At 45.7% G+C, this 21,745-nt stretch overlaps 1 protein-coding gene across 1 annotated transcript in view; it reads left to right on the top strand.

Annotated features, from left to right (window-relative positions):
- The window catches only part of LOC122940820 (ovostatin-like), a 105,338-nt gene extending 85,207 nt beyond the window's left edge, over positions 1 to 20,131 (top strand). The window contains 12 exon segments of the mRNA XM_044297605.1: positions 8,008 to 8,167; positions 8,618 to 8,692; positions 9,529 to 9,691; positions 12,169 to 12,395; positions 13,008 to 13,200; positions 13,203 to 13,222; positions 14,100 to 14,224; positions 15,629 to 15,719; positions 16,602 to 16,664; positions 17,388 to 17,493; positions 19,240 to 19,292; positions 19,974 to 20,131. Coding sequence (XP_044153540.1) covers positions 8,008 to 8,167; positions 8,618 to 8,692; positions 9,529 to 9,691; positions 12,169 to 12,395; positions 13,008 to 13,200; positions 13,203 to 13,222; positions 14,100 to 14,224; positions 15,629 to 15,719; positions 16,602 to 16,664; positions 17,388 to 17,493; positions 19,240 to 19,283 — 1,267 coding nt within the window. The 3' untranslated portion in view covers positions 19,284 to 19,292; positions 19,974 to 20,131.
- The last annotated feature ends 1,614 nt before the right edge of the window (positions 20,132 to 21,745 follow it).

Genomic DNA, 21,745 nt, shown 5'->3' with positions numbered 1-21,745 from the left:
GTCATAGCAGAGAATGAGGCTTCACGTCACCCACCACTGCAACAGTCCATTGGCATATATTTAGGCCTAGCACACAGGCAGAGCAGAGAGGTCCCGTAACAGACAATCTGGCTTCATGTCAGCAGAGAATCAGTCTGCATGTCATAGCAGAGAATGAGGCTTCACGTCAGCCACCACTGCAACAGTCCATTGGCATATATTTAGGCCTAGCACACAGGCAGAGCAGAGAGGTCCCGTAACAGACAATCTGGCTTCATGTCAGCAGAGAATCAGTCTGCATGTCATAGCAGAGAATCAGGCTTCACGTCAGCCACCACTGCAACAGTCCATTGGCATATATTTAGGCCCAGCACCCAGGCAGAGGAGAGAGGTCCCGTAACAGACAATCTGGCTTCATGTCAGCAGAGAATTAGTCTGCATGTCATAGCAGAGAATCAGGCTTCATGTCAGCCACCACTGCAACAGTCCATTGGCATATATTTAGGCCTAGCACACAGGCAGAGGAGAGGTTCATTCAACTTTGGGTAGCCTCGCAATATAATGGTAAAATGAAAATAAAAATAGGATTGAATGAGGAAGTGCCCTGGAGTCCAATAATATATGGTTATGGGGAGGTAGTTAATGTCTAATCTGGACAAGGGACGGACAGGTCCTGTGGGATCCATGCCTGGTTCATTTTTATGAACGTCAGCTTGTCCACATTGGCTGTAGACAGGCGGCTGCGTTTGTCTGTAATGACGCCCCCTGCCGTGCTGAATACACGTTCAGACAAAACGCTGGCTGCCGGGCAGGCCAGCACCTCCAAGGCATAAAAGGCTAGCTCTGGCCACGTGGACAATTTAGAGACCCAGAAGTTGAATGGGGCCGAACCATCAGTCAGTACGTGGAGGGGTGTGCACACGTACTGTTCCACCATGTTAGTGAAATGTTGCCTCCTGCTAACACGTTGCGTATCAGGTGGTGGTGCAGTTAGCTGTGGCGTGTTGACAAAAGTTTTCCACATCTCTGCCATGCTAACCCTGCCCTCAGAGGAGCTGGCCGTGACACAGCTGCCTTGGCGACCTCTTGCTCCTCCTCTGCCTTGGCCTTGGGCTTCCACTTGTTCCCCTGTGACATTTGGGAATGCTCTCAGTAGCGCGTCTACCAACGTGCGCTTGTACTCGCGCATCTTCCTATCACGCTCCAGTGCAGGAAGTAAGGTGGGCACATTGTCTTTGTAGCGTGGATCCAGCAGGGTGGCAACCCAGTAGTCCGCACAGGTTAAAATGTGGGCAACTCTGCTGTCGTTGCGCAGGCACTGCAGCATGTAGTCGCTCATGTGTGCCAGGCTGCCCAGGGGTAAGGACAAGCTGTCCTCTGTGGGAGGCGTATCGTCATCGTCCTGCCTTTCCCCCCAGCCACGCACCAGTGATGGACCCGAGCTGCGTTGGGTGCCACCCCGCTGTGACCATGCTTCATCCTCATCCTCCTCCACCTCCTCCTCATCCTCGTCCTCCTCGTCCTCCAGTAGTGGGCCCTGGCTGGCCACATTTGTACCTGGCCTCTGCTGTTGCAAAAAACCTCCCTCTGAGTCACTTCGAAGAGACTGGCCTGAAAGTGCTAAAAATGACCCCTCTTCCTCATCCTCCTCCTCCTCCTCCTGGGCCACCTCCTGTTCCATCATCGCCCTAAGTGTTTTCTCAAGGAGACATAGAAGTGGTATTGTAACGCTGATAACGGTGTCATCGCCACTGGCCATGTTGGTGGAGTACTCGAAACAGCGCAACAGGGCACACAGGTCTCGCATGGAGGCCCAGTCATTGGTGGTGAAGTGGTGCTGTTCTGTAGTGCGACTGACCCGTGCGTGCTGCAGCTGAAACTCCACTATGGCCTGCTGCTGCTCGCACAGTCTGTCCAGCATGTGCAAGGTGGAGTTCCACCTGGTGGGCACGTCGCATATGAGGCGGTGAGCGGGAAGGCCGAAGTTACGCTGTAGCGCAGACAGGCGAGCAGCGGCAGGATGTGAACGCCGGAAGCGCGAACAGACGGCCCGCACTTTATGCAGCAGCTCTGACATGTCGGGGTAGTTGTGAATGAACTTCTGCACCACCAAATTCAGCACATGCGCCAAGCAAGGGATGTGCGTCAAATTGGCTAGTCCCAGAGCTGCAACGAGATTTCGCCCATTATCACACACCACCAGGCCGGGCTTGAGGCTCACCGGCAGCAACCACTCGTCGGTCTGTTGTTCAATACCCCGCCACAACTCCTGTGCGGTGTGGGGCCTGTCCCCCAAACATATGAGTTTCAGAATGGCCTGCTGACGTTTACCCCGGGCTGTGCTGAAGTTGGTGGTGAAGGTGTGTGGCTGACTGGATGAGCAGGTGGAAGAAGAGGAGGAGGAAGCCGAGAAGGAGGAGGTGGCAACAGGAGGCAAAGAATGTTGCCCTGCGATCCTTGGCGGCGGCAGGACGTGCGCCAAACAGCTCTCCGCCTGGGGCCCAGCTGCCACTACATTTACCCAGTGTGCAGTTAGGGAGATATAGCGTCCCTGGCCGTGCTTACTGGTCCACGTATCTGTGGTTAGGTGGACCTTGCTACAGATGGCGTTGCGCAGTGCACACTTGATTTTATCGGATACTTGGTTGTGCAGGGAAGGCACGGCTCTCTTGGAGAAGTAGTGCCGGCTGGGAACAACATACTGTGGGACAGCAAGCGACATGAGCTGTTTGAAGCTGTCTGTGTCCACCAGCCTAAATGACAGCATTTCATAGGCCAGTAGTTTAGAAATGCTGGCATTCAGGGCCAGGGATCGAGGGTGGCTAGGTGGGAATTTACGCTTTCTATCAAATGTTTGTGAGATGGAGAGCTGAACGCTGGCGTGTGACATGGTTGAGACGCTTGGTGACGGAGGTGGTGGTGGTGGTGTTGGTGGTACATCCCCTGTTTGCTGGGCGGCAGGTGCCAACGTTCCTCCAGAGGCGGAGGAAGAGGCCGAGGCGGCAGCAGCAGAATAGGCCGAGGCGGCAGCAGCAGAAGAGGTAGCAGGGGGAGCCTGAGTGACTTCCTTGGTTTTAAGGTGTTTACTCCACTGCAGTTCATGCTTTGCATGCAGGTGCCTGGTCATGCAGGTTGTGCTCAGGTTCAGAACGTTAATGCCTCGCTTCAGGCTCTGATGGCACAGCGTGCAAACCACTCGGGTCTTGTCGTCAGCACATTGTTTGAAGAAGTGCCATGCCAGGGAACTCCTTGAAGCTGCCTTTGGGGTGCTCGGTCCCAGATGGCGGCGGTCAGTAGCAGGCGGAGTCTCTTGGCGGCGGGTGTTCTGCTTTTGCCCACTGCTCCCTCTTTTGCTACGCTGTTGGCTCGGTCTCACCACTGCCTCTTCCTCCGAACTGTGAAAGTCAGTGGCACGACCTTCATTCCATGTGGGGTCTAGGACCTCATCGTCCCCTGCATCGTCTTCCACCCAGTCTTGATCCCTGACCTCCTGTTCAGTCTGCACACTGCAGAAAGACGCAGCAGTTGGCACCTGTGTTTCGTCATCATCAGAGACATGCTGAGGTGGTATTCCCATGTCCTCATCATCAGGAAACATAAGTGGTTGTGCGTCAGTGCATTCTATGTCTTTCACCGCTGGGGAAGGGCTAGGTGGATGCCCTTGGGAAACCCTGCCAGCGGAGTCTTCAAACAGCATAAGAGACTGCTGCATAACTTGAGGCTGAGACAGTTTCCCTGGTATGCATGGGGGTGATGTGACAGACTGATGGGGTTGGTTTTCAGGCGCCATCTGTGCGCTTTCTGCAGAAGACTGGGTGGGAGATAATGTAAACGTGCTGGATCCACTGTCGGCCACCCAATTGACTAATGCCTGTACCTGCTCAGGCCTTACCATCCTTAGAACGGCATTGGGCCCCACCATATATCGCTGTAAATTCTGGCGGCTACTGGGACCTGAGGTAGTTGGTACACTAGGACGTGTGGATGTGGCAGAACGGCCACGTCCTCTCCCAGCACCAGAGGGTCCACTAACACCACCACGACCATGTCCACGTCCGCGTCCCTTACTAGATGTTTTTCTCATTGTTATGGTTCACCACAACAACAAATATATTATTTGGCCCAATGTATTGTATTCAAATTCAGCGGGATATAAATTTGAGGCCTAGTATTTAGGCGCTGGGTGACCGGTATGGATTTAGTGACAGAATTAGACTTGGAAATGCACAGAAGCGTGTGTGTGAAGTTATTCTGAATGACCCAATGTGCACCTTGAATATTATATACCCTTTTTGGGATAGATTTCAAATAGCTCTGATATAGCAGGAACCACTAAATTATGAAATTGCTAAATTGGGAATTGTACTTCAACCCAGAACAAAAAATGTGCTTTGACGGGCACTAAATAACTTTCCCAGCTACAACAGGACAGCGGTAACGAGAGATTTAGAGGGATTTAAATTTGAGGCCTAGTATTTAGGCGCTGGGTGACAGGTATGGGTTTAGTGACAGAATTAGACTTGGAAATACACAGTAGCGGGTGTGTGTGAAGTTATTCTGAATGACCCAATGTGCACCTTCAATATTATATACCCTTTTTGGGATAGATTTCAAATAGCTCTGATATAGCAGAAACCACTAAATTATGAAATTGCTAAATTGGGAATTGTACTTCAACCCAGAACAAAAAATGTGCTTTGACGGACACTAAATATCTTGCCCAGCAACAACAGTACAGCGGTGGGTAACGAGAGATTTAGAGGGATTTAAATTTGAGGCCTAGTATTTAGGCGCTGGGTGACCGGTATGGATTTAGTGACAGAATTAGACTTGGAAATGCACAGAAGCGTGTGTGTGAAGTTATTCTGAATGACCCAATGTGCACCTTGAATATTATATACCCTTTTAGGGATAGATTTCAAATAGCTCTGATATAGCAGAAACCACTAAATTATGAAATTGCTAAATTGGGAATTGTACTTCAACCCAGAACAAAAAATGTGCTTTGACGGACACTAAATATCTTGCCCAGCAACAACAGTACAGCGGTAACGAGAGATTTAGAGGGATTTAAATTTGAGGCCTAGTATTTAGGCGCTGGGTGACAGGTATGGGTTTAGTGACAGAATTAGACTTGGAAATACACAGTAGCGGGTGTGTGTGAAGTTATTCTGAATGACCCAATGTGCACCTTCAATATTATATACCCTTTTAGGGATAGATTCCAAATAGCTCTGATATAGCAGGAACCACTAAATTATGAAATTGCTAAATTGGGAATTGTACTTCAACCCAGAACAAAAAATGTGCTTTGACGGACACTAAATATCTTGCCCAGCAACAACAGTACAGCGGTAACGAGAGATTTAGAGGGATTTAAATTTGAGGCCTAGTATTTAGGCGCTGGGTGACAGGTATGGGTTTAGTGACAGAATTAGACTTGGAAATACACAGTAGCGGGTGTGTGTGAAGTTATTCTGAATGACCCAATGTGCACCTTCAATATTATATACCCTTTTAGGGATAGATTCCAAATAGCTCTGATATAGCAGGAACCACTAAATTATGAAATTGCTAAATTGGGAATTGTACTTCAACCCAGAACAAAAAATGTGCTTTGACGGACACTAAATATCTTGCCCAGCAACAACAGTACAGCGGTAACGAGAGATTTAGAGGGATTTAAATTTGAGGCCTAGTATTTAGGCGCTGGGTGACAGGTATGGGTTTAGTGACAGAATTAGACTTGGAAATACACAGTAGCGGGTGTGTGTGAAGTTATTCTGAATGACCCAATGTGCACCTTCAATATTATATACCCTTTTTGGGATAGATTTCAAATAGCTCTGATATAGCAGGAACCACTAAATTATGAAATTGCTAAATTGGGAATTGTATTTCAACCCAGAACAAGAAATGTGCTTGAACGGACACTAAATAACTCGCCCAGCTACAGCACTAGGGACAGATTTAGCTGGATATAAATTTGAGGCCTAGTATTTAGGCGCTGGGTGACCGGTATGGATTTAGTGACAGAATTAGACTGGGATATGGCCAAAAAATAAACAGACTATTGCTGGTTAAATGCACTTGGTGTGACAGCTTCACCCTGATGTAGGCTTTAGCCAAAAAACAACCACACCATTGAGGGTTAAATGCACTTGGTGACAGGCGCAGCTTGCCCCTGATTTTGTATATGGCCAAAAAATGAACAGACTATTGCTGGTTAAATGCACTTGGTGTGACAGCTTCACCCTGATGTAGGCTTTAGCCAAAAAACAACCACACCATTGAGGGTTAAATGCACTTGGTGACAGGCGCAGCTTGCCCCTGATTTTGTATATGGCCAAAAAATGAACAGACTATTGCTGGTTAAATGCACTTGGTGTGACAGCTTCACCCTGATGTAGGCTTTAGCCAAAAAACAACCACACCATTGAGGGTTAAATGCACTTGGTCGCAGCTTGTGCTGGCGCACCACAAGACACAAAATGGCCGCCGATCACCCCAGAAAAATGAGACTGACAAACGGTCTGTGCAGCCTAAAAACAGTGAGCAATTGAGGATCAGCAGCTCAATGATCCACAGCTGCAGATCGATCAGTTAATCAAGTCCTTTGGAGGAGTTAATCTGCCTAATCTCGCCCTACTGTCGCAGCCGCAACCTCTCCCTACGCTAATCAGAGCAGAGTGACGGGCGGCGCTATGTGACTCCAGCTTAAATAGAGGCTGGGTCACATGGTGCTCTGGCCAATCACAGCCATGCCAATAGTAGGCATGGCTGTGATGGCCTCTTGGGGCAAGTAGTATGACGCTTGTTGATTGGCTGCTTTGCAGCCTTTCAAAAAGCGCCAAGAAAGCGTCACAAAAGCGCCAAGAAAGCGACGAACACCGAACCCGAACCCGGACTTTTACGAAAATGTCCGGGTTCGGGTCCGTGTCACGGACACCCCAAAATTCGGTACGAACCCGAACTATACAGTTCGAGTTCGCTCATCCCTAACTTGGATGCCACCTCTAGGCCATGCACTCATGTGGATAATGGGGGTTAACCAATAACTGTCAAATCGGGTAAAGACTGAAAGGAGAGCTAGCTGCACATGTTCATCTATGGAGGTTACAGAAAGCAGGTCAACAGATGAACTGAAAGACCCTGGTTCCTATATAGGTGCAGGTCTCAGAGTTGGGACATGCATCTGTCATGTCCTGCAGATATGCCCTTAATGTAGAAGGTACTGTAGGAATACTGACTTATGGGGTGGAAGATACTTCGGCCCATAAACCTGCCCCTTACCTTACTGCCCCCTCCTGTCCCACAATTAACAAACAGAGACATCTTCTTGGGAAAAGAGCCTTCTTGGCCATTTTATTAATTATCACTTAACAGAAATATGTAATAACACGCATAACATATCAATTACCATAACATATGAACCATTGCATAGGATCCTAGAAGGCAACAGGTAAGCTGTGTTCTCCACCATTCACCTCCACTTGTCATACCGCCTTACCCTCGGCCGCGGTCACCGACCCAAGAGCACCGAATACTCCATACTGTAATTAATCTCCCCTGTAGGCCCATCTGCCCAACAGGATCCCCATGCACAAGCTTTCCGAACCTCCTGAGATGCACACTCCACCTTGGCATGCACCTCTTAAACTTATCATTGCCTTCCAGGACCCTCCATTACCACAGCAAACCCTACAACCCCCAGCCGCTATACCGGGCGGGCGGGCAAAAACGTTCCACTTCTTCCACGAGCGCCGTCTGACTAAACTCCGCCCCCACTCCCCTCATATACTGCCCGGGAATCCATGACCATGACCCCTCCCCTCAACCTAACCTTAACCCTAAACTTCCTAACTTCCCCTCAAGTCAAACAGCACTATGCTAAGGCTGCGCCTAGCTCCGTTGCTCCCATTCTTTACAAACTCAGATCAGATAAGTATTGAAAAATGTCATTTTGGATAGAGTTATGCTTTACATGCAGTCCTCACACATCTGTTTGGCTTATGTTCTTGTATTCAGGTTGACTCTACGGACGCTGGAAACGCTTCAGTCCATTGAGCCGTACACCTTGGTAGAACCCAAAATAGTTAACCAAGCCTTGGTGTATCTAGAAGGACTGATGGATCGGAACACCGGGGCTTTCAAACCTCAAGGGTCTCCGATTAACAATGCCCTGATGGTAATTACTTTTTGATCCATGTTGCAGGTCAGAGTGATTTATATGTTCTGCAGTCAGATGATATCCCCCGATAATTACGTGCATTTGTCGCTTATGGGGTTGTTAGATTTCTGTAACTGTGAGGGACTGACTGTAACTGTGCAGGGCCACGGAACGGAGCAAAGGATGCGGACAGCATACGGAGTGCTGTCCGCATCTTTTGCGGCCCCATTGAAGTGAATGGGTCCGCCCCCGAGCCGCAAAAACTGCGGCTCGGACCCAAACAACGGCCGTGTGCATGAGGCCTTATAATGAGCAATGAGATAAATTAGGCCCATAGGGCTATGTTTGTGGCACGCTGGACATGCAGAATTTCTGTCTATGCAGCTGAATTCCCCTTATTCCCCTGTATTATATTTTTATACCTTTTTTACCTCCAGGCTATTATCTGACTTGTGTATTATTTTTCAGGGCGGTGATGAAGATCATGTCAGCTTTACTGCATCAGTTGTATATGTCCTGCTCCAGAGAGATTATGCAGCCGCGGTAAGTTATTACATTGATCCCTTTACATGGCTCTTTCTGAAGGTTGCATTCTGGCATGGGGACTCAGTCATCTGCTGTAAAACTGTCCTGGAACCATGGGTTCAAATCCCATAAGCATCAAATTCACACTGACCTTTATTTGGGCACCTTATAGCAGTATTAGAATGACAGTGTGACACTACAGTATACATGTTGTTAGAGGGGTTGTAACTGACACACATTTTAAAGAGTCTCTGTCACCCGGATAAACGCTACCCTACCAAGCATAGGGTTGATGACGCTGACAAAAATTATATTTCTTTCTGCAGTCTGTGGTCCGGTGGTGGAGAAAAATTATCCAAAAGAAGTATTCGAGCACCAGGATGCGGGCTAATGTGGTTTGAGCACCACTCCAGCGACGCCCCTGGTGGTCCATAATGATGCCCCTTTGCTGTAGTTGACGCTCCCTTTGGTCTAGCGCTGAGATCCTGTGCCTGTGCAACGGTGCCGTGACAGCGCGTGCGCACTATGCATCTTCGCAAGTCAGGAATGAAGCTGAAGAGGTGCACTGTCAATCTAAAGGCGTGAACTACAGCGGGGGGGTGGTTCATTATGGAGCACCAGTGGTGTCGCTGGAGCGGTGCTCGAACCGCATAATCCCGCCTCCTGGTGCTCGAACAGTTCATTGTCCTCCACCACCGGACCACCGACAGCAGAAAGAAAGGTATGGTTTTTGTCAGCGTCAGGTTATATGCCTGGTAGGGTAGTGTTGATCCGGGTAACAGAGCCTCTTTAATGACTGGATTACACAATTGTAGTATTATTTCTATCATGAATTTCGTGTGTTTTCTGTTTAGCCCACACTACTTCGTGATGCCATGAAATTCCTGGATGAAGCCTCTCGCAGGAATCAAAATGTCTACAATAAGGCTCTGCTATTCAACGCTTTCGTGGCGGCTGGGAACGAGGAGAGAAGCAATGCTATGTCTGAGCAGCTGAGAGAAGAGCAGATAGAACAAGGTACCTTCCTGAAAATGTCCATGAACAGGACCTGCTGATACTGGAGTCATTGCGTAAAGACTTTGCTCCCTGTATCTGAACACTCTGGTCTATTCTGTGTGGCTTTATCTAGAAGCAGGGACAAATACCCTCCCAACCTCCAGCCTCTCCAAAAATATCCCCCATCGTGTATTTTAAGACATTTCACATTATGAACTGAAACCAGTAGATAACAGTAGGTAAGAGGGCAGATATGCAGTCCGTCCATTGATGCTTTCAGACTTTTCCATACAACACAGAAGTCTATGGTGGAAATAAGCAGTGTTGAGCGTGAATATTCGAATAGCAAATATTTATCGCGAATATCGCAACTTCGCTAATTCACGAATATTTTGAATATAGTGCTATATATTCGCTATATATATTCGTCATTTTTTAACATCTGAAAACATGATTCCTCCCCGCTTCTTGCTTGTGGGTCAATGAGTCATTGGCCCACAAGCAACTTGAGCAACTTGAGCAGGAAGGAATCTTGTTTTCATATGGAAAAATTTTTACTAATTTTCTAAAAAACGAATATATGGCAATATAGCGAATATATTAGTTATTTAGAATATTATTTTTTTTTTTTTTCAATGCCCACTGTTATTCCACTTCGGCATGCTCCTCCCCGACAAGCATCCCCGTCACCATGGGAACACCTGTGGATTAGAATATACAATCGGATCTGAGTTTTCACGATCGCAAGAAAAACTCAGATCCGATAGTATATTCTAAGCCACAAGCGTTCCCATGGTCACGGGGACGCTTGTCGGGGAGGAGTATGATGAACAACTGTACAGATTGAAAAAAAAACTAAAAATGAAGATTCTAGATAACGAATATATTTGCTATATAGCTATATATTCTTTTTTTTAGAATATTCGTCATATTCTAAAGCAGGATATATAGCAATATAGCGAATATTCGTAAAATACACATATAGACTGCAATTTAGCTAATATAGTGCTATAATCTTTTTTTCATAGTCGTAATTTTTTTTCTCTTATGGACTTCAGATTTAAGAAAAATGACAACTTAAAAAAAAGGTTACTAGCTTTATATTAGCAAAGTTGCAGTCTATATGTGAATTTTACGAATATTCGCTATATTGCTATATATTCGTTTTTTCGAATATTCGTCATATTCTAAAAAAAGAATATATTGCACTATATATAGTGCTATATATATTCGTTTTTTATTAATTTCGCATTACGTGATTTTTGGCATGAAGATTTTTCACAATCACGAAAAATTATCTCGAAGACAAATATTCGCGAATATGTGACGAATAGTCTACCGAATATTTGCGAAATATCGCAAATTCGAATATAGGACCGGCCGCTCATCACTAGAAATAAGCACCAGACTGGTGAATTCTGTATTAAAGGAAAATTACTAGAGAATTGTGCAGCATTATAGAACCATGGCTGATTTCTTCCAGAAACAGTGCCACACATGTTCTCAGGTGATGGGTAGTACGGCAGCTCGTCCTCTTTTACTACAATGGAGCTGCACTACAAAATCAGACACAACCCATAGGCAGATGTGTAACTGTGTCTATTGGAAAGCAGAATTTTTTTTTCTAAGGGCCCATTCACACGAACACAAGCTGTCTGTGTACATACTGTGGACCGCAAATTGTGGTCTGCTATTCATGGACACCAAGCGTGTGAATCCCATATTTTGTGGCATGGACCCATCGACTTAAATGTATATAGCGTATACAGACAAAAAAGACGCAATCTGAAGAGCTTCGGTGGGCTTACAATCCGTTCCTCCACATTGCGTCGCATTCACACATTACATCACGGCCGTTGCCTGTAAATTGCGGATCGGACTTTTGCGGCGTATGGGCACGGATGGCTTATGTGTGTGTGAATGGACCCTTAAGCCTCATTCACACGTCCGTGATGTAATCCGTGAAAAGGTGATCAGTGATGCATCCATGAAGCTGCCTGTGAAGGATCCGTGTGTGGTCCATGTGTCCGTTTTATGCTGTCCGTGTGTCATCCGTGTTTCACGGACACTGTGCAGCTGAAAAATAATTTTCAAAGCATCTCTTCCTAATGGTCCGTGAAAGCTCGGACGGCATCTGTGGTTTTCACAGACCCATAGACTATAATGGGTGTGATGGATCCGTGAACACGGACAAAATGGAGCGTGCTGCATGCTAAAACCACAGACGCGCGGACCACGCTAAAACACTGATGTGTGAATACACACATTAAAATGAAAGGGCCCGTGCGCATTCCGCGGAGAACACATACAGCACACGTACGCGGAACGCTGACGTGTGGAATGAGGCTTTACACTGTGCAATCCCTGTTTTTGCCAATTACAGACATAGAGACCATGTTTAACTGGACAAAGGTAGATGTTCCTGGTGTGCAATGAGCAGAAGTGTCACATACAGAACTAACATGCAAATGTTCCGCTAACTTTCTGATATCTTACAGGAGGCACCATTCACTGGGAGCATCTCACCAAACCAAACAACCCAACATCCTCTGTATTCTCTCCGCGCGCTTCGTCCAGAGATATTGAGATCACTTCCCTCATACTACAGGCACATGTCATAAGATTAAGACAATCTAAATCCACAGAAGATCTCAGCTATGCGTCAAAGATCGCTCGCTATTTGTCTGAGCAGCAGACCTCCCTTGGAGCATACAGTTCTACATCGGTAATAACAAGTTTAAGAAGGTGTTTGAGTTTAAAGTGTAACTGTCGTTCTTTTTTTTATTTTTGTAATGTATCGGGGCAGTGATGCTGACCATTTTTGTAATATACTTTAATTACTGAAACTGTCCATTTCTATTAGAAAAATAGCTCTAAAGTGGCCCATTTTGAGCCTTAGCAACGCTCCTCTGTCTTCTGTTTACATAACAGTGGAGACCTACTGACCGTGTTATGTAAACAGAAGACAGAGGAGCGATGCTAAGGCTCAAAATGGGCCACTTTAGAGCTATTTTTCCTAATAGAAATTGACGATTTCAGTAATTAAAGTATATTATAAAAATGATCAGCATCACTGCCCCTATACATTACAAAAATTAAAAAAGGACAGTTACACTTTAATGTTTTGTAGTGTTACAATACAACATGCTGCCTGCAGTCACCACTAGAGGGAGCTTAGGAGCTTCCTGCAGGATTTATTATATAGGGTTCAGTGTAAACAGCATACAGCAAGCTCCCCCTAGTGGCAGCTGAAAGCAGACTGAATTTTAGCAATTACCGCTATGTATCAGCCGCATTATTTTTCGTCTTGTTAATCCCCTGCATTTGTCTTCCTTAGGACACTGTGGCTGCCATAAAAGCCTTGTCTAGCTATGGTGCATTGGTGTACCAACCAGATGCGAATAATGTTGTTGAAGTAAAAAATGGAAATGAGGTCGTCAAACAATTCACCCTCGACTCTGCAAACAGGAACATTCTGCAGACTCATTCTCTGGCCAACATACCCGGAGATTATAACATGGTCGTCAGTGGAATGGGTGTGTCCTGCTCCAGGTAATATATGCCACACATAAGGCATGGTGACATAGCCACGCTCCGAAATGATACCATAACTGTGTTCTCCGCCCATTGGTCGCGGACATAAAGGGAGATATTGATGGTTACATTTAGGGATGAGCGAATCGACTTCGGATGAAACATCCAAAGTCGATTCACATAAAACGTAGTTTAATACTATACGGAGCGAGCGCTACAGCAGCTGCATGGTCTGTCTCCATGGTAGGTACGGCCCTGCTTTGTGTCCTGGACTTGGAGGAATTTAAAGGGTATGGGCAACTGTGGGGCATTTTTTATTATTGCATTTTACTCATTTTGGGCTAAAATCATTTTTTCAACTTTTTCTTTATTTTACCTGTTCTGAGATTCAAGGGCTAAAAAAAAAACAGTCTGCATTCAAGCTATCACTTTGTTTTCTTTATATCCCGTCAGCTGACGGCTCATGTAGAGCTCTTATCTCTGATCTCCTGACCTCATAAGCACTCATTATAGCTCAATTCTTATCCATCTTTAAAGGCTATGGCTTAAATAAGTGTTTATGAGGTCAGAAGATCAGAGATCAGAGCTACACATGAGCCGTCAGATGATGGGATTCAGAGAAACCAGAAAGTCACAGCTTGCAAACTGATTTTATAACCCTTGTATCTAAGAAACCGCTGAACATTTTTAATAAAGATCAATTAAAAAAATATATATTTGGCCCAAAATAAGTAAAATTGTATCATAAAAGAATACTTAAAAGGTGTTGATAGCTTTTAAGCAAAGCTCAAGCAAGTGCCTAGATGATGGGGATGTATATGCAGCGGGCCTGTTCTATTAGAAGGAACCATCACAATGTCTCTAACGTGCTGCCTGTGACCATGTCTTCCCACAGACCACGGTGAACTACAATATTCCAGTGATAGAGGAAGACTCTGCTTTCCAAGTGTCGGTTTCTATTCCTCCTGAGAGCTGTGTGGACGGAGTGGCCTACACCATGCCCGTGCACATAAATGTCAGGTATGTATTGAGGGCAGGACAGGGGGCAGGCAGGGTCGCCTCCCACCTAGAACGCCAATAAACATCAGGCCATAGAGGAATTCTGCGGGTGCCAAATAATGGCTTCTCTCTGCCCTACAGGTTAAAATGAGTGTTGCCGATCAGACTCTGTTCGCATTCAGGTCAGATACTCTATAACAGGGGTCAGCAACCTTCGGCACTACAGCTGTTGTGAAACTACAATTCCCAGCATGCTCCATTCATTTCAATGGTAGCTCTGAGAGCAGGAGAGCAAGTATGCATGCTGGGAGTTGTAGTTTCACAACAACTAGAGTGCCGGAGGTTGCCTACCCCTGCTCTATAGGGAGCCTCTGTGCAGATTCCTCCAATTTGACAGAGGATATCGGGCTGCATACTGATAGACATGTCGGAGAAACTCAACGGAGACCCTTAAAAGTCAATGGAATCTGCCAGGCGCCATTTTTATCTGGCATTTGATCGATCCATCGACCTCTTCACTCAGGGAAGATTAGAAGCAGTCACACAAGTTTGCTTGGCTGTTACCATAAAGCCTCAGTCACACGTCTGTGTCCGTGCTTAAATCTGTGAAAAGGTGGTCAACGATGGAGGATAAAGATGTCCCTGATGGATTTGTGTTGGGTCCGTGTGTCCCCGCATTTCACTGAACACTGCCAAGTTGATTCCAATTGTACATCTGTCCCTGATTGATGACATGCCAGCATGAGTTTGTCGGCACAGAAACGCGTCGAGCAGACGCAGAACTATAGGATGATATGCGCCATTATTAGCATGGCGAATAGAATTCAGTTCAAAAAGGGGGAACTACTGTCTCTTTGGTATAGCGTGCCTTTTCAGCCAACAACAATAGCACACACTACCAAAGACACATTGTTACAGTATGTTCCACAATACAAGTGGGAATCATTGCATTTCTCTTGGTACGGTGTGCCGGAGGCTATTCGGAGACAGGAATAATAGCACATATTCCCACTTGAGATTTGCGATCCATACCGATACCTGTGGAGAGATATGCAGTGCGTTGAAGTGTGAAACGTTACAATATTACATTCCACACTCGCAACGTATCCTCTGTATGGATTGGAGAGTATTTCGGGTGGTAGGAGGCATGGCTTTGTAGACAATAATTTAGACAGACATAGCTGCTCTCCTACACCCGGCCTGAATTGAGTGTTTTGGCGGATAGCCACACTTCCTCAGGACTCCAAAGCCATATTCTCCACCTGCATCTCTGGGACGGTATTCACTCAATCTGCCCTTCACACCAGCCTATTCATAGTGGCACATTTATCCAAATCTAGGGGAAAGGTTTTATGTTATTAAAAATAAAGACATTTCGATTTAATATAGTTGTATAGTGCATCATTTATCCCATTTCCTCTACAGTTATAATGGCCCCCGAAATGAGTCCAACATTGCCATAATAGACATCGCAATGCCCTCTGGGTACAGTCCGGAATTCGAGTCATTAACCCAGGTAATAATTCATTTTGCATATGTGCAGTACCCCAGACCTGGGGGTATCTGCAACTATTATGTTAGGTATTGTATTATACCTTATTTCTGTCATGTACATCAGCATGAGAGGTATGGTTGGCAATGGTTGGCAGGAACAGGGATAACCATCCTGTTCTATCCCTCTTGGTAGGAGTGGGCTGGTCCAAGGAGGGGGAGTTCCAGTCCAGACTAAGAGGAGATAGGAAGCACATGCCAGAGCTCCAAGGGACCTTAACCAGTTTTCCTGTGAGATCATTACTCCAGGGAGATTATCAGAATCAAGCTTTACAAAAAGCTACAGTGTACAAAGACAGCAGAGTGATCAGCAAAACCACAGCTTTATAGACCCTGCTGCAGGTGAGGGACACTGGCTCAGACACCCACCACCTAGACCTCTTCCAGGCCAATCTAACACCAAGCCTGTACTAACTTTCCACTGCACCGATCCCCAGGGATCGGCAAAGAAGTAGCAACAAAGAAATAATAAAGACACTGAGCACTGCTACAACTATAGATTCATATTTATCTATAGTCTGTGCAAGAGCAGCCTATGGGCCGATTGCTCTAAAATCACTGTTAAATAGCCTCCTTATACCTGTATAAGTACCCAACAGGATTGTGAGCTACAAAATTCGTGAACTTAGTCCTTTATATGCAATGCAGTAGACAGTGGTGAACTGATTTAGAGGTGGCAGTGCCCAACACTCTGACTGGGCCCCATCGAGCACAGTTGGCTTCTGATGGATATCATGTACTTCCCACATAGCACATGTCATTACTCAGCATGCCAACATTGAATGGGAAGATTTGCTATTTTATATTCATGTCTCATCACAGATTTTAAAAATGTATTTTCTTATAGTTGAGAAGCAATGTGGCCAAAGTGGAAGAGAAGAACGATCACCTCATCATCTATGTTGAAAAAGTGAGTTACCTCCCCTCTCCACATCTGTAAATATAGACCGGCCATTCCATTGTTGCCAGCAATCCCTAATTTGCTGGGACTGTCCTTAATTTTCAGAGACAGTCCTGGCTATTTCGGGCTGCCCTGGGCAGAGGAATGGCAGGGTTTATGTAAGCATTACCCATAAATTTTGGGTGGGGTTCATGGAGTTCCCAAGGTGGGGATTACCTATCCCAAAAGCCCCAACTCTAATGTTGCCAAGTATGACCTTCAGAGTAACAGAGGTTCCTCCTCCAGTTGGTTTGAACTCTGACATAGTGGGCTCAAAGGTCCAGCACCATTTGGGGATACAGTGCTGCTGGAGTATATCTCTGGCTGGTAGAGATGGATCCTGAGCATGGGAAAACCCTTTATGATGTCCATGTGCCCTAGCAGAACATATGGAAAGCAGTTCTCTTCATGAGACAAAACTGTTAAAAGGCTTATATAACATGTGTGAAAAGGGTTTGCCTTATTTTTTTTACTAGAAACAGCACCGCTCTTGTCCACAGGTTGTTTCTGGTATTGTAATATTCCTGCAAATGAGGCTGAGATGCATTACCACACACAGCCAATGGACAAGGGTGGCGCTGTTTCTTTGCTCCCTTTGCAATATGGACATAAATCTGTGTGAATAGCCACACTGACTAACGCTGATTCGTGACCTGTATAATGGGCTGACAATTCTTTTTTTCTGCTCAAAAGTTCCTCAAAAACAACGTCTCCGCCTTCAAAATTTTACTAGAGATGGGTTCAAGGTTGCAAAACTTTCAGCCAAAATATGTCCGTGTCTCGGACATCTATGAGAAAGGTAAGAATCACTCACTCCCAGACTTCAGCTGCTGCAGAACATCTTAATACACAGCTCTCCAGACACATTTGCATTCTCTCATGAAATAAAAATTCTGGATCATTTTTTCTTAGAAACACTGCTTATTGATATTTGTCACGTACCGGGGACCAGACCGGCCCACTGTGTCATGTGACAAGGCTTGCCCAAGCGCTTCAGGCCGATTCACTCTCACGCGCTGTTACGCCCTGCGCCGGGCCGTAACTCGAGCATAAATCGCCACCTGAAGCCTGCAAGCACATCCACACAATAACACGAAAATGTTGCTGCTACCACCCGCCAGTTATAAGGTCGACAGGACACCCCTGAGTGTTCCACTCGCAAGCAGACACACACATACACGGTAGCAAGCCTCACGGAAAAGCATACAGCCTCAGACGGCACACACTCTTCATGGAGATAACAGGTTCTTAAGGTTACAAGACAAACCATCAAACTTTTAGGTTTAATGTATAGAAAATAGACAGTGCTTGTTTACAAAAAAAATTATTAACAAAAAAAACATAAATGGCAAACAATTGTAAAATAAAAAGGAGAAAACAAAGAAAGTTCTAATACTTAACATTTGTTTGGTAAAAGTCCTTTCCTCCCAGGAGATTTGGGCAGAGTAATGGTGCACAAACCAATTTGATTGGATCTCCCACTTTTATGCCTTTCCTCCAGGGGCAGGCCTGAGGGGGATTCTCACTCCCACCTCCGGCTCACCCCCTCTGGGCCAAGCTACATTACCCATGCAGCCGGCCCACTGGCCAACTAGGGAACAGATGTGAAAATATCAAAAAGATAGTTTCCCAGTTGCCCTGGTGAAGATACAGACCCCAGCCCGTCTTCATAATTCATATCTCATCGTTCCGAGTCCTAGCATATCAAACGCTACACGTCCAGGACGCTCGGAAGATGAGATCCTTCTTTTAGGAAGATGAGGCGAGTTGATATGCCATGTCTGGTGTCCCATCATGCCAGAGATGATAAGCTAGATTTTGGGGGCATCTGATCCCTCCTGAACAAGTTATAAAGGATTCTGGATTATGGTTCATGCTCTGGTTAGGAAGCCCCCATGCTGACACAAGTCTGCTGTCCCCTGTCCCGAGTGTGACCAGCAAACGGGCCCATCATTGTTAGCATCTCTATAACTATGAAAGATATAATATGACAGCAGACTTTATAATAACTAGGGATAAGGTGGTCGTTATTCCTGACAATGTTCCTCTGCTATTGTTCCTGGGAATGTCCTTCTCAATCGGGGGCGCCCATACACAGTCAGACATATCTAATGAGTGCTGATACTGTAGGGACATGCCCACTAGTCATACATTTCCAAGAACAATAACAGAGAAACAGCACAATGCAGAGTTCTTAAAAAAGATGGGAAATACAAGGGTTCAGGGAAAACAGACATATTAGGGGAAAGTAATACTACAGATTTTATTTGAATTACATTTGGCCTTCCTGTGACCACTAATGTGCATCTAGCTATGTGCAGTCAATCAGTGGTCACTCAGTGAGGAACATAAGGGGTTGCTAGGTAACGTGATTTAGTATAGCCTATGAATACAGAAAGGAGGGGTCTCCAAGATGAGGAATATCAATACACACAGTATATGTAATACGTATTATAAGTATGTAGTAGTAGCGGCAGTGGAGCTGCATACCGGCTCTTTGTAGTTACTGTATATTCACTTATCTTCTCATTTTTTCCTGTTCCAGAGGAGAACGGTATAGCACTTCTCCGCCATCCCTGCTCTACCTAGTGATCGGAGGTGAGGTAATGTCATAAATATTGAGTGGGTTATCAAAGTGTTAGATTGGGGTCTCCTTTATACCCACAATGCACTTCTGCTACTTCTGCTGTGCTTAACCAAGTGTCCATTACAACAAAGTCTTATGAAGAGGTGTTCAGGATTAGAAAACATAATCTTTTTTAGAAACAGCACCACTCCTGTCCATGGCCTGTATCGGATATTGCAGAAACGGGCCGAGCTGCAATTCCAGTCAGAGCCACGAACAAGAGGGGCGCTGTTTATGCAAAAGAAAATCGGACCCTTAAAAGTATTTATCAGTAATTATTTGTCTCATCAAGACATCCCTTGATAATACTCCCTATTATGCCCTATAGACATCATAGCGGAGAGGAGGTCTTCTGCTAACAACCCCATCTATGAGCCAGAAAACCCCTGCTAGCCAAAGGGTTCTCCTCCTGACAGGATCAATCTATCCATGTCTTACTGTACATACAGAGGCATGGCCAGTAATCAGACCCCACCAACCACGACCTTGTGGAATACCCTATCTATGTGCCTCCACCAGCACTGCAGCCCGGTATAGATTAATGACATTTTCAGCTCTGATGCATCATTAACCCGAATCCTATTGTGACTAGTAGTGGAGTGCGTGTGTCGGGTTGTTATTGCTGAAATTCACCTCTTTATTTCTGCACACAGGAGAATATGAAGGATCGTCCCTTGTAGAATTTCGCGCCTATCCCTGTACTTAAAGGGCCACTGCTCACACCCTGAAGATGTCATCTCCTGTGGACATGTGTATGATATCTGCTGCCTAAGTACTTGGAGCAAACTAATAAACTTGAAATACTGCATTATATGTCGTGTCCTCAAGTTTTATCCTGTAGAAACAAAATTTGTCTGCACTGGCAAATTGAAAGTCCTGTGGGCTATTTTTATGGTTTTCACAGAATTGTCAATTTTTATCCCTCCATCAACACTACTACAACCACCATCTTTTCCGCATGAAGGACAGAGCCATAAGACATTACTATGGGCACATCACAGAGCACAGTGAAAAACTGGGGGGGGTGGAATGTCAACGGAGGGAGGTGGAAGCCATTACTTTTCCTGTGTCAGTTTGAGATGATCGTCACGTCCGCAGAGCCTACCGTATGTAAAGATTTTGGGAATAGTCAAGCTCTACTGATGCACTAGGAGAGGATGGTAGCATAGGGGGGCGGGAAAATGAGGCTGCTCGCTGGCTCAAAGAAGGAAGGGGTAGACACAAGAGTGTCAAGTTGGTGGATGAGGGGGGTTAGCTGAAGGGTAGTACTGCTGCAGACAAGACACTTCCTCTGCCAGGTAGGTGTGGAATAGGAATACAGCGCAGGCCAGACAGGGCTGAAGGTGGCAGAGCCAATGATTGAGGATACAGATAGGGCAGTCTGTCACAAAGACTGGGATCAACAAACAGTGGGGCAGATTTACTATTGAAAATGTGCCAGTTTTTGGCACATTTTTATCCCAAAAAACTAGTGCATGCTTTGTATTACTTTTACCAACTATTTTACACACTTTTCTAAGCTGTTTGCACCTAACCTGTCAAGGGGCGTGACTTTGTAGGAAAAGGTGTGGCGTTGTTCTTGGTTTAATTACACCTCCATGCCGCAACATTTTGGTGCATTTTTTAAGTAAGACTATGCAACTTATAGGTGATGTAAACTTAGACTAGAGGTAACGCCTGTAGGTAGGGACAGACATGGACAGTGAGCTCTGACCTAGAACCCAGCCTGCTTTCCCTACCCACTTGCAGAACAAGCCCTAGTTAGCAACACCGCAACTGATCGACAGCCCCAGCTCTACTTACATGCAGAGGCTATGCAGTACCATAGGAGAGACAGAAAGAGCAATCGCATCCAAGCCCAGGAACCAGGAACACAGCTAGGGAGGAAAAAACTATCACTGGTATAAGGCCAGTAAGAGGTTTAAATAGAGCACCGAGTTCCAGGATCAGAACCTGATAGGTCATGACTCGGTGCTCCATCAGTCAGAATACTAGCCCACAGTATTAGAGCAGCTCAGCAATCATCCTACCACTAATCTCCCCCAGGGGAGAAACAGAGCATTGCATCCTGTTGCTAAGGATGCAGCTCATGTCATTAGGGGGCATGGCTTAAGAGTGTCTCTCAGCTCGGACCGGTAAGTTTGTGACATTACCAACCCCTCCCCTTGAGCAAGGATTGCAATTGAAGACATAACTATAACAGGTTATAACAGACATGATTTTGTATGGTAAGACTACCAGATGGTACTTTGAGATGCTAATTTTTTGTAGAAAGCCAGACGAGTTCTCCCAACACGAAGTTCAGACCCGAAGCTTTCTATTAGCTTGTTTAAATTGGATGCTTTGAGCTTTTTCCAGGCTCTTGAGAGCCTAGGGCCCAAACTGTGCACAGATCATTTACGATCGCATCCACTGCAGAGTTCAC

The sequence above is a fragment of the Bufo gargarizans genome, chromosome 6 (genome assembly GCF_014858855.1).
Source record: "Bufo gargarizans isolate SCDJY-AF-19 chromosome 6, ASM1485885v1, whole genome shotgun sequence".
Taxonomy (NCBI): domain Eukaryota; kingdom Metazoa; phylum Chordata; class Amphibia; order Anura; family Bufonidae; genus Bufo; species Bufo gargarizans.
Note: the sequence above shows the minus strand (reverse complement) of the source record. Positions and strands in the feature narration are given on the sequence as shown.